This window comes from Anolis carolinensis, unplaced genomic scaffold, assembly GCF_035594765.1.
Source record: "Anolis carolinensis isolate JA03-04 unplaced genomic scaffold, rAnoCar3.1.pri scaffold_7, whole genome shotgun sequence".
NCBI classification, from domain to species: domain Eukaryota; kingdom Metazoa; phylum Chordata; class Lepidosauria; order Squamata; family Dactyloidae; genus Anolis; species Anolis carolinensis.
The window spans coordinates 15,853,167-15,865,666 of NW_026943818.1; the positions used below are offsets into that span (position 1 = coordinate 15,853,167).

General features: G+C 46.8%; 1 protein-coding gene across 1 annotated transcript in view; it reads left to right on the forward strand.

Annotated features, from left to right (window-relative positions):
* atp2a3 (ATPase sarcoplasmic/endoplasmic reticulum Ca2+ transporting 3) overlaps window positions 1-12,500 on the forward strand; it is a 33,852-nt gene that overhangs the window by 2,888 nt on the left and 18,464 nt on the right. The window contains exons 2-5 of the mRNA XM_062959731.1: window positions 9,641-9,658; window positions 9,768-9,850; window positions 11,904-12,008; window positions 12,094-12,232. Of these exons, the coding sequence (XP_062815801.1) occupies window positions 9,641-9,658; window positions 9,768-9,850; window positions 11,904-12,008; window positions 12,094-12,232 (345 nt within the window). The remainder of the gene's footprint in view (window positions 1-9,640; window positions 9,659-9,767; window positions 9,851-11,903; window positions 12,009-12,093; window positions 12,233-12,500) is intronic.

Consider the following 12,500-nt stretch of genomic DNA (forward strand, 5'->3'; position numbering starts at 1 on the left):
ATATAAAATTATTATATATAATAATTATTTTTTATTATAATAAATAATATTATTCTTTTATTATGACACAGCAAACAAGATAGATATGCTGGATTTCGATTTTATATTTACAGTAGAGTCTCACTTATCCAAAGTAAACGGGCTGGCTGAATGTTGGATAAGCGAATATGTTGGATAATAAGTAGAGATTAAGGAAAAGCCTATTAAACATCAAATTAGGTTATGATTTTACAAATTCAGCACCAAAACATCATGTTATACAACAAATTTGACAGAAAAAGTAGTTCAATACACAGTAATGCTATGTAGTAATGACTGTATTTACGAATTTAGCACCAAAATATCACGATGTATTGAAAACATTGACTACAAAAATGTGTTGGATAATCCAGAACGTTGGATAAGCGAATGTTGGATAAGTGATACTCTACTGTATATATATTTATATTTTTATATTTTTTATTATTAATTATTTTTTAAATTGTTATTTATTTATTATTATTATTATTATTATTATTATTATTATTATTATTATTGGGTTGCTGCAAGTCTTTCGGGCTGTCTGGCCATGTTGTTGTCTGGCCACGTTGTTGTTGTTGTTGTTGTTGTTGTTGTTTCAGAGTCCTGCTTTCCTCCCTGGAGAGGAGAGCAGGCATCCTTGCTTTCAAGAGAGGGCATCTGCCGGGAGGGCTCGAATGGTGCCTTAATGCCATGCTGTGGCTGTCATGTGGATTGGCCCGGCTCGGGACCTTTTGTGTTCGGGCCAGAGAGGGAAGCAGGAAACAAAAGGCTCGTAATAGAAACAGCCGTGGTTGTGCCAGTTTTCCGACCCGGAGCCGGGCAGGAGGAGGGACTGACCGAATGACTGGTCATTTGCTTATCGATCCTTGACCCCACCCGGACCACGATTTGAATGATCCCCGGGACCTTATATTTGCATATGCAAAGCAGCAAAGTTTGCAAAGTTTGTGGACAGTGCAGGGCCCGTCCGGAAAGCAAAGCTGTCAGTCACTATTTCAGCGATGCATTATGAATAATACTAGAATATCTCAGCAATGCATTAAGAATAATACTGGTGGTCATCGTTGTTGTTGTTGTTGTTGTTGTTGTTGTGGTTGGCATTCTGTCCGCCCTTTCCCCAAGTTGCACTTGTTTATTCATTGTGCCTGAAGCGAAGCGAGGGTCCAAGTTGTAATGTTTATTATTATTATTTTTTAAATATTCATTCATATAATATATATTATATAATAATATATTATTCATATAGCAATAATATTCTTCTTATTATTATTAATAATAATAATAAAGCGGCATGCATGGCAGCCCGTGCGTCCCCTTTTCCCGGCTCTCCTCGGGCGCTCTCCATGGTACTTTGGGGTGCGGGAAGGAAGGAAGGAAGGAAGGAAGGCTCCACTCGCTCATCAGACCTCCAAAACGTGTGCACACACCTATGCGCTTGCACACCGGCCTTGGCACCATCCAATCCCTCCCAAGAGATGGCCATCCCACCCAAGCCCTTCTAGATAGAGCAGTGGATGGATTGATGGACGGATGGATGGACTCCTAGAGCTCATCCTGACATGTCGACACCATACAATCCCTCCCGACAGATGGCCATCCAGCCCAAGCTCTTCTAGATAAATATATAGATGGATGGATGGATTCCTAGAGCTGGAAGAGACCCAAGGGTCATCCAGTCCAGCCTCATCCTGACATGTAGACACCATCCGATCCCTCCCGACAGATGGCCATACAGTCCAAGCCCCTCTTAGTTAGATATATAGACATGAACACACCATCCAATCCCTCCCGACAGATGGCCATCCAGCCCAAGCTCTTCTAGATAAATATATAGATGGATGGATGGACTCCTAGAGCTGGAAGAGACCCAAGCGTCACCTAGTCCAGCCTCATCCTGACATGGGAGAAAGACACCATCCGATCCCTCCCGACAGATGGCCATCCAGTCCAACCCCCTCTAGATAGGTATAAAGATAGATTGATGGATCTCCTAGAGTTGGAAGAGACCCAAGGGTCATCCAGCCCAGCCCTCTCTACCGGTAGATAAGATGGATGGATGGACTGACTCCTAGAGTTAGAAGACACCATCCAATCCCTCCCGACAGATGGCCATCCAGCCCAATATCTTCTAGATCAATATATAGATGGATGGATGGACTCCTAGAGTTGGAAGAGACCCAAGCGTCATCCAGTCCAACCATAACCTGACATGGGAGAAAGTCACAATCCGATCCCTCCCGACAGATGACCATCCAGTCTTCATCTCCTTGCCCATTAATTGATAAGCCTCGTATTCATTCAAGTTGCTCCTGACACGAAAAAAAATAATATTCTGTTTGTTTTGTCGGTTTGGTGAGAGTTTCCGTGACGCGTGTTTGCGGGAGAGAGAGAGAGCCGTCCTCCTTCCGGCGGATTACAACTTTGCAAACGGCTTTTTCTGCCGCGACCAAGCGTCCGAGGCCCGGCTGGAGGCTGTCCAGTGGCTTTTCTCAGGCTTTGGAAAGAAGAGGAATGTCATCACATCCTCCCTGGGTTTCTTTTTCTTTGTGGAGGAGACGGGGAAGGGAGGCGGCCTTGCGTGCGCCTTCGCCGCTCAAAAATAACAACACAACAGGGTCGCACAATGCCTTTCGGCCGCGCACAGGAAGCCCGGCTTTAGGGAAGCGCAGTAATGCCCTAATGCTATTGCACCACAATGTTCCAGTGGATTAATATTCCAGGGATGCGCAATAATAATATAATGCTATTGCACGACAATGTTCCAGTGGATAAATATTTCAGGGATGCGCAATAATGCTATTGCACCACAATGTTCCAGTGGATTAATATTCCAGGGATGCGCAATAATAATATAATGCTATTGCACGACAATGTTCCAGTGGATAAATATTTCAGGGATGCGCAATAATGCTATTGCACCACAATGTTCCAGTGGATTAATATTCCAGGGATGCGCAATAATAATATAATGCTATTGCACCACAATGTTCCAGTGGATAAATATTTCAGGGATGCGCAATAATGCTATTGCAGCACAATGTTCCAGTGGATTAATATTCCAGGGATGCGCAATAATAATATAATGCTATTGCACGACAATGTTCCAGTGGATAAATATTTCAGGGATGCGCAATAATGCTATTGCAGCACAATGTTCCAGTGGATTAATATTCCAGGGATGCGCAATAATAATATAATGCTATTGCACCACAATGTTTCAGTGGATTCATATTTCAGGGATGCACAATAATAATACAACACTATAGCGCCACAATGTTCCAGTGGATTAATATTCCAGGGATGCGCAATAGTGGAGTTTGGCGTAAAATAGACATTTGGGAGTTGTAGGTGAACTATAAGTCCCAGCAACTACAACTCCCAGCTTGAAGGTGATGCCTTCTGGCTTGGCAGGAGAGGGTTGGACTGGATGGCCTTTGGGGTCCCTTCCGACACTAGGCTCTCGCGTTCCGCTCATCTGGATGGCCATCTGTCGGGAGGGCTTTGGTGGCAGAAGGGGGCGGAGAGGAAACCCTCGCTCACAACGAGGAGGGGAAGCCTCTCGCAAAGAGCGCAGAGGAAGCGCTGTGGTTTCCGGGGAGCGCGGGAGGCCGTTGCCCTGAGCGAGAACCGCTTTCCGGATCGATGGCGCTTGCGGTCGCAGCTCTCAAGCTGCAAACGGGGCCGGAGAAAGGCCAGGGGCCCTGGGAATCGCATTGGCCCTTTCCGCTGCTGCGTCACGCTCTGGGCTCACATTCCGCTTGGGGTCCATTCACTCTTTGAAATCCCTTTCACATGGATTATATGTTAATGACTGTATTCAGACACTAAACTCCCAATGAATGCAACCTAGGATCGCATTGGGCTTTTCTGCTGCTGCGTCACGCTCTGAGCTCACATTCCGCTTGGGGTCCATTCACTCTTTGAGATCCCTTTCACATGGATTATATTAATGATTGCATTCAGACACTAGACTCCAATGGATGCAGCCTTGGATCGCATTGGCCTTTTCCGCTGCTGCGTCACACTCTGGGCCTACGTTCAGCTTGGGCTATATTACAACTCCTAGATCCCTCTCCTATGGGCTATTTACTTTAAATAGAAACTAGAGAGTTCTTTTTCAAACACCCTGTATTAATGACTCCATTAAGACACTAGATTTCAATGGCTGCAGCCTTGGATCACATTGGCCTTTTCTGCTGCTGCATCACATTCTGGGCTCAGGCTCAGCTTGGGTTCTGTTATGACTCTGAGATCCCTCTCCTATGGACTATTTACTTTAGATGGAAACTAGGGAGTTCTTTTTCAGACACTAGACCCCAGTGGCTGCAGCCTCGGATCGCATTGGCCTTTTCTGCTGCTGCGTCACACTCTTGGCTCACTCTTGGGATATATTACGACTCCTAGATTCTTCTCATATGCACTGTATATTAATGACTGTGTTCAGACACTAGACTCCCAATGGATGTCCCTTGGACACTAGATTTGAATGGATGCAGCCTTGGATCGCATTGGCCTTTTCTGCTGCTGCGTCACATTCTGGGCTCGGGCTCAGCTTGGGTTCTATTATGACTCTGAGATCCCTCTCACATGCACTATACATATCATGACATCCTTAGAGACTAGACTCCAATGGATGCGGCCTCAGATCGCGTTGGCTTTGTTTGCTGCAGCGCCACGCTCTGGGCTCACGTTCATCTCGGGGTCTCCTAAGGGCTCCTCGGCCCCTTTTGCCTGTTTTTGGGCCCTTAACGTTGCCTGGCCCGAGTGCTGCTCCCGCTGTGGCTGTTGTCGTGCCCGTTGTCGTTGTCGAGAAAGCAGCCGAACCTGTTGTGTGAGTTGGCGGGCGGGCGGGCGGGCGGGTGGATGGGGGCCCCGGCGTCGCCATGGCGACGGGGCGCTTTGTGGATTTGTCACGGCAGCGGGAAGAAGAGGCATCAAGCGTGGTCTCCCTCGCCTGCAGAACCTGGACTCTGCCGAGAGCCCGGGGGACCCCAGAGGTCGTCCAGTCCAACCCCCTCGTGCCATAAAAGGAGACACCACCCGATGGCCATCTCTTGGGAGAGAAGGAGATGAGATTGGGTGGCCACCTGTCGGGAGGGATCGGGCGGTGTCCTTGATGGGCAGATGGCCCTCGGGGTCCCTTCCATCCCTAGGATCCTATATTTCTATGATAACACAGACTGGGTGGCCATCTGTCGGGAGGGATCGGGTGGTGTCCTTGTCGATTGGCACACGAGGGTCAGACTAGATGGCCTTTGGAGTCCCATCTCTAGGATGCTATGCTTCTATGATAGCAGAGACTGGGTGGCCATCTGTCGGGAGAGATCGGATGATGTCCTTGATGGGCAGATGGCCCTCGGGGTCCCTTCCATCTCTAGGATCCTATATTTCTATGATAACACAGACTGGGTGGCCACCTGTCGGGAGGGATCGGGTGGTGTCCTTGTCGATTGGCACACGAGGGTCAGACTAGGTTTATTTACAGTATTTACAGTATTTATATTTACAGTATTTAAATGGCCCTCGGGGTCCCTTCCATCTCTGGGATTTCTATGATAACCGAGACTGGGTTGGCCATCTGTCGGGAGGGATCGGGCGGTGTCCTTGTGGACTGGCTCAGGATCAAAGAAGGAAGGAAGGAAGGGCTAGATGGCCCTTTAGGAGGGCGTTGGGAAGGTTGACGGCCACTGTTCTGTGGCATGGATCTCAAACAGGGTCCAGATGGCCACCTGTCTGGAGGGATCGGGTGGTGCCTTCCGGCCTTGCACGTCAGCCGGGCTGGGAAATCCTGGAGCTGTCAAGCCGCGGATGAGCCAAAGCAGAGGCCCATCTTGTGCGCCTGTTGTGGCCTTTGTGCAATAACAATTTATCCTTGTGCGGCTCTGCTCTTTCTCTCTCGGTCCTCCCTTGACAGGCGACGGTCTCCTCCCTTGCGCTTCTCCTTTCGGGCCTGCAAGGCCCTCCCTGGAGGTGTCTGCACTGTCAGGTTAACGCACTTTGACGCCACTTGGGCTTGTGTGCGCTCAAGGCTGTGGCGTGATTTGCTCGGGGACCAAAACGCCGCTTTCGGGTTATAACAACAAATATAACAACAACAACAACAACAACAGAGAGACCTAGTCCAAGACTCACAAAACAGGGAGAATCATGAAATGCAGGTGGGCGCACATGGAAGAGCATCTCGGGATCTCATTGCTGAACGTGAGCCGAGAATGTGATGCAGCGGCAGCGAAGGCCAATGCGATCCTCGGCTGCATCCAGAGGGGCAGAGTGTGCAGATGGGAGGAGGGCGAGTCACCCAGGGTACGTGGCTGAGTGGCTGGAGAAGAGGGTGTGTGAAAGGGACCTGCCGGCTGGCCCTCTGCCGGGAGGGATCGGACTGTGCCCTCCTCCCAGGCCCAGGCCCAGGGGTTTCCCTTTGCAAACAGGACGCTTGTTTGACTTGGCAGGCCCCGAAATGTCAGCATTAGTCAAACAGACACCGGAGCGGGGCTTCCAGTTCGCCCGGCAAGGCGACTTTCCTTTCTTCCGGACGGACGGACGGACGGATTAATCCCCCGAGAAGTTGAGTCTCGGAACAAGTTAACCTGTGCCGTCCTGGGAAGACTTTGGACACAAAGACCCAAAGCTCAACCCTTTTTCCGTCCGTCCGCCCATTCAGAACATTGCCATTATTGTCACTTTTTAGAGCCTGGCTGCCTGGCCATCTGTCCAGACAGATTTGATTGTGTACTTGTGGCATGGAACGATGTGGCACATTCCTGGGCTATACATGTCAGTTCCCATTATCCACCTGCATGAGCTTTTCTCTCAGTATATAAGAATAAGAATATAAGAATGTAATATAAGAATAGAATATTTTTATTTTATTTTATGACACAGCAAACAAGATAGATATGCTGGATTTCGTATTCAATTTTGTCAAAGAACTTTCCATGCAATGTTTTGTTGTGCCAGCTGTCAGCTCTAGTTTGTAGTGTGGTTTTCTTGTACTGGTTGTTGTTATTATTATTATTATTATTATTATTATTATTATTATTATTATTATTTTATTATGACACAGCAAACAAGATAGATATGCTGGATTTCGTATCACAAAACCACAAGTCAAACACTTCCCAAGTGTCTAGGACTGTGTGATGTATTATTATTATTATTATTATTATTATTATTATTATTATTATTATTATTGTATGACACAGCAAACAAGAGAGATATGCTGGATTTCGTATCACAAAATCACAATTCGAACACTTCCCAAGTGTCTAGGACTCTGTGATGTTTTTTATTATTATTATTATTATTATTATTATTATTATTTTATTATGACACAGCAAAAAAGATAGATATGCTGGATTTCGTTTCACAAAATCACAAGTCAAACACTTCCAAGTGTCTAGGATGTATTATTATTATTATTATTATTATTATTATTATTATTATTATTATTATTATGACACAGCAAACAAGAGCCAGGTCTTCTCCTTATCAGCTTTTCCTTCAATTTTATCAAAGAACTTTCCATGCAATGTTTTGTTGTGCCAGCTGTCAGCTCTAGTTTGTAGTGCGGTTTTCTTGTACTGGTTATTATTATTATTATTATTATTATTATTATTATTATTATTATTATTATTATTTTATGACACAGCAAACAAGATAGATATGCTGGATTTTGTGTCACAGAATCACAAGTCGAACACTTCCCAAGTGTCTAGGATTATTATTATTATTATTATTATTATTATTATTATTATTATTATTATTATTATTCCTCTCCAGCACGTCCATGTCCCAACAGCCAGTAGTAAGTTTTTGCCCTTGACTAAACTGTACCCGTGTTGTAACATACACCCAATGAGGAACCGACTTGTATAACCCTGTTGTTGCCTGGCACAAGTACACCACGAAACCTGTCTGCACAGATGGCCATACAACAAGGTCTGAGTAATTATAATAAGGGTGACATCCTGCTCCTGGTTTGAAAGGCTGTCCTGTGCTCCGTTGTCTTATTTCTGGTGTTATGGTGGACCTTTGCTGAGAAGGCCCCGTCCCAGAGTTGGGTCCACCACGTTGGTTTCCGTGACCTGTGGGAAGCCCTCGCTCCTTCATGGAAGAGCAAACAGGACATCCGGGATGCCCTCCGCCTCCATGAATGGTGCATTGTCTCCATCAAAGGCCACGGGGAGGAGAAGGAAAACAAACCATGGAAAGAGGCACAGCACCCAGTCCCTCCCTTTACCTCTCCCACGTCCATCCCTGTGGAGAAAGCCCAACGTCAAGGCCATTCCAGGTGGAACCAAGCCTGGGAAAAGGGGAAATGGGAAGCAGGAAGGGACCAGTCATGGTGCTGGAGGAGATAGACCTCAGGTCTGAGAAGAATCTGGAGGAGATAGGCTGCAGGTCTGAGAAGACGTTGGAGGAGATAGGCATTAGATCTTAGAGGAAGTTGGAGAGGAAGTTGGAGGAGATAGGTCTCAGACCTGAGAGGAAGCTGGAGGAGATAGGCATTAGATCTTAGAGGAAGTTGGAGAGGAAGTTGGAGGAGATAGGCCTCAGACCTGAGAGGAAGCTGGAGGAGATAGGCATTAGGTATAAGTGGAAGTTGGAGGAGATAGGTCTCAGCTCTGAGAAGAAGGTGGAGAAGATAGGTATTAGGTCTGAGATGAAGTTGAAGGAGACAGGCATTAGATCTTAGAGGAAGTTGGAGAGGAAGTTGGAGGAGATAGGCCTCAGACCTGAGAGGAAGCTGGAGGAGATAGCCATTAGGTATAAGTGGAAGTTGGAGAAGATAGGTCTCAGCTCTGAGAAGAAGGTGGAGAAGATAGGTCTGAGAGGAACTTGGAGACGATAGACCTGAGAGGAAGTTGGAGAAGATAGGCATTAGGATTAAGCAGAAGTTGGAGGAGATAGACCTCAGGTCTGAGAAGAAGGTGGAGAAGATAGGTCTCGGATCTGAGATGAAGTTGGAGAAGATAGGCATTAGATCTTAGAGGAAGTTGGAGGAGATAGGTCTCAGGTCTGAGAAGAAGGTGGAGAAGATAGGCATTAGATCTTAGAGGAAGTTGTAGAAGATAGGCATTAGGTTTAAAAGGAAGTTTGAGAAGATAGGTCTCAGATCTGGGAAGAAGGTGGAGGAGATAGGTCTTAGGTCTGAGAAGATGTTGGAGAAGATAGGCCTCAGGTTTGAGAGGAATTTGGAGGAGATAGGTCTCAGGTCTGAGAAGACGTTTTTCAAGACATGTATTAGGTCTAAGATAAAGTTGGAGGAGATAGATCTCAGGTCTGAGAGAAAGTTGGAGGAACTAGACATCAGTTCTGAGAAGACGTTGGAGGAGATAGGCCTACGTTGAGAAGTTGGACTGGATGGCCCATGAGGTCTCTTCCAACTCTACTATTCTATGATTCTATGATTCTACTTAGGTTTTTGAGGAAGTTGGAGAAGATAGGCCTTGGGACTGAGAGGAAGTAGGAGGAGATATCACCACCACTGTATTATGATGAATGGTATGTGTTGTGTTTTGATGTTGTCCGTGCCTTTGTGAATCCATAACTCCTTGTCTTTTCCCTCTTCTCTTGTTCCGTTGTGGCTGCTTGTGGATCTTCCACCGGACACCTGCAGAACTCCCCGCTGAAGAAGGTAGGTCTCTCGATGATCCTGTTTCCAGAGTTAGGGTGTCCACACTGTCGAAGTCAAGAGGTTTGGTAGCACTTATCCCCAACGTTTCCTGCCTTGATCTCCTTCCCAGGGAAGTCTCTTCTGGAACTCGTCTTGGAGCAGTTTGAGGATCTCTTGGTGCGCATCCTCCTCATGGCCGCCTTCGTCTCCTTTGTGAGTACCCTTTCAACTCCATTAGTAAGCGTTAGGGATTGGACTCAATGGGCGCATTCAGCTCAATGGGTTCATTGAACCCAATGGGGGTACATTCAAGGCATTGAACTCAATGGATGCATTGAACTCCATTAGTAAACTTTAGGCATTGGACTGAGTGGTGCATTGAACTCAATGGGTGCATTGAACTCAATGAATATATTTAACTAACTCAATTAAGTACATTTAATTCATTGGATTCGGTGAGTACCTTTAGTGCATTGAACTCAAGGGGTGCATTGAAGTCAGTGGGTGAATTGAACTCAATAGGTACATTCAACTCAATGAGTGCAATTAGTGCATTGAACTCAACGGGCGCATTGAACGCCTTTAGTAAACTTTAGGAATTGGACTCAATGGATGCTTTGAACTCCATTAGTAAACTTTAGGCATTGAACTCAATGGGCGCATTCAGCTCAATGGGTATATTGAACTCAATGGATGCTTTGAACTCCATTAGTAAACTTTAGGCATTGAACTCAATGGGCGCATTCAGCTCAATGGGTATATTGAACTCAATGGGTACATTTAATGCATTGGTGCATTGAACTCCATGAGTCAACTCTAGGCTTTGGATTCAATGAGTGCCTTCTGGGCATGGGATGGCAGCGCAAGGGAGGGGACCTTGATGGGTTCACACCCGTGCGCCTGGGCGTGCGCGCACCACCTCCCCATCGGTCAACACGGGTGTGGCCGGAGACGTCAGGGTTGGTTTTCTCAGACCGATTAACTCCACCCATTGAAGTGATTAGAGGTGACAGCTCCCCTCCCGGCCCTGGATGTGCGCCTTGCGCCGTTCTCAGGGGTGCAAGTCTTGGGGTGCCAGAGGGAATTGATCCTCTTGCAATGAGTTTTTGGAACATTATTTTCATCAGTCTTACAGCCCTGATACCCACCACTGCCTGGGTGATATTGGGATCACTGGCCTCCTTCCCAGAATGAGTACATTTAATGCATTGGACTCCATTAGAAAACTTTAGGCATTGGACTCAATGGGTGCAGTGAGCTCAGTGAGTGCATTGAACTCAATGGGTGCATTGAACTCAATTCGTAAAATTTAGGCATTGAACTCAATGGGTGCATTGAACTCAATTCATAAAATTTAGGCATTGGGCTCAATGGGTGCATTGGGCTCAATGGGTGCATTGAACTCAATGGGTGCATTGAACTCAATTCGTAAAATTTAGGCATTGGGCTCAATGGGTGCATTGAACTGAATGGGTGCATTCAACTCCATTGGTAAATTTTAGGCATTGGGCTCAATGGGTGCATGGAACTCAATTGGTGCATTGAACTCAATTCGTAAAATTTAGGCATTGGGCTCAATGGGTGCATGGAACTCAGTGGGTGCATGGAACTCAATGGGTGCATTCAACTCCATTGGTAAATTTTAGGCATTGGGCTCAATGGGTGCATTGAACTCCATTGGTAAATGTAGGCATTTGGGCTCAATGGGTGCATGGAACTCAATGGGTACATTGAACTCAATTCGTAAAATTTAGGCATTGGGCTCAATGGGTGCATGGAACTCAGTGGGTGCATGGAACTCAATGGGTGCATTCAACTCAATTCGTAAAATTTAGGCATTGGGCTCAATGGGTGCATTGAACTCAATTTGTAAAATTTAGGTATTAGGCTCAGTGAGTGCATTGAACTCAATGGGTACATTCAACTCAATTCGTAAAATTTAGGTATTGGGCTCAATGGGTGCATGGAACTCAATGGGTGCATTCAACTCTATTGGTAAATGTAGGCACTTGGGCTCAACGGGTGCATTGAACTCAATTCATAAAATGTAGGCATTGGGCTTAATGGGTGCATTCAACTCCATTGGTAAAATTTAGGCATTTGGGCTCAATGGGCGCCTTTTACCTCCCTGCCAAAGCAGTACCTATTTATCTACTTGCATTGTTGTTTATTGGTGGCAGGCAGCATCCCGTCCGGATCTGTTGTTGTTGTTGTTGTTTTGAGGAAGGAAGCCTTGCATGACGCCCGCCGCTTCTTTCCTCCGCAGGTCCTGGCCTGGTTTGAGGAAGGGGAGGAAACGGTGACGGCCTTCGTGGAGCCCGTGGTCATCATCCTCATCCTCATCGCCAACGCCGCGGTCGGGGTCTGGCAGGTAGGACTTGCGCCGGGCACCCAGTCCGATCCCTCTCGGCAGAGGCCGAGCAAAGTACATCCAACACCGGCCTCTTTTCCGGCAGGAGAGGAACGCCGAGAGCGCCATCGAGGCCTTGAAGGAATACGAGCCCGAGATGGGGAAGGTCCTCCGGGCTGACCGGAGCGGCGTCCAGCGGATCCGGGCCCGAGACCTCGTCCCCGGGGACATCGTGGAAGTGGCAGGTGCGTTCCCACGTCCCAAGGCACAAGACATACTGCTTTCAACTCGTTCTTCCATGAGTAGTCTTCGTTACAGATCCACTAGTATTCGTGCCAGGCCGTTTGGGTTTCTCGGTTGTTAGACTGTTAGGAACGAAGATACGCCAATGCACAAAATATAGGGCAGATCGTCAGAAGGGTTGTTCAGGTTGCCCAAAAACATCTACTCTCCCATAAAATATACTGCTTTGTTAAAGATCCACTAGTATTCGTGCCAGGCCGTTTAGGTTTC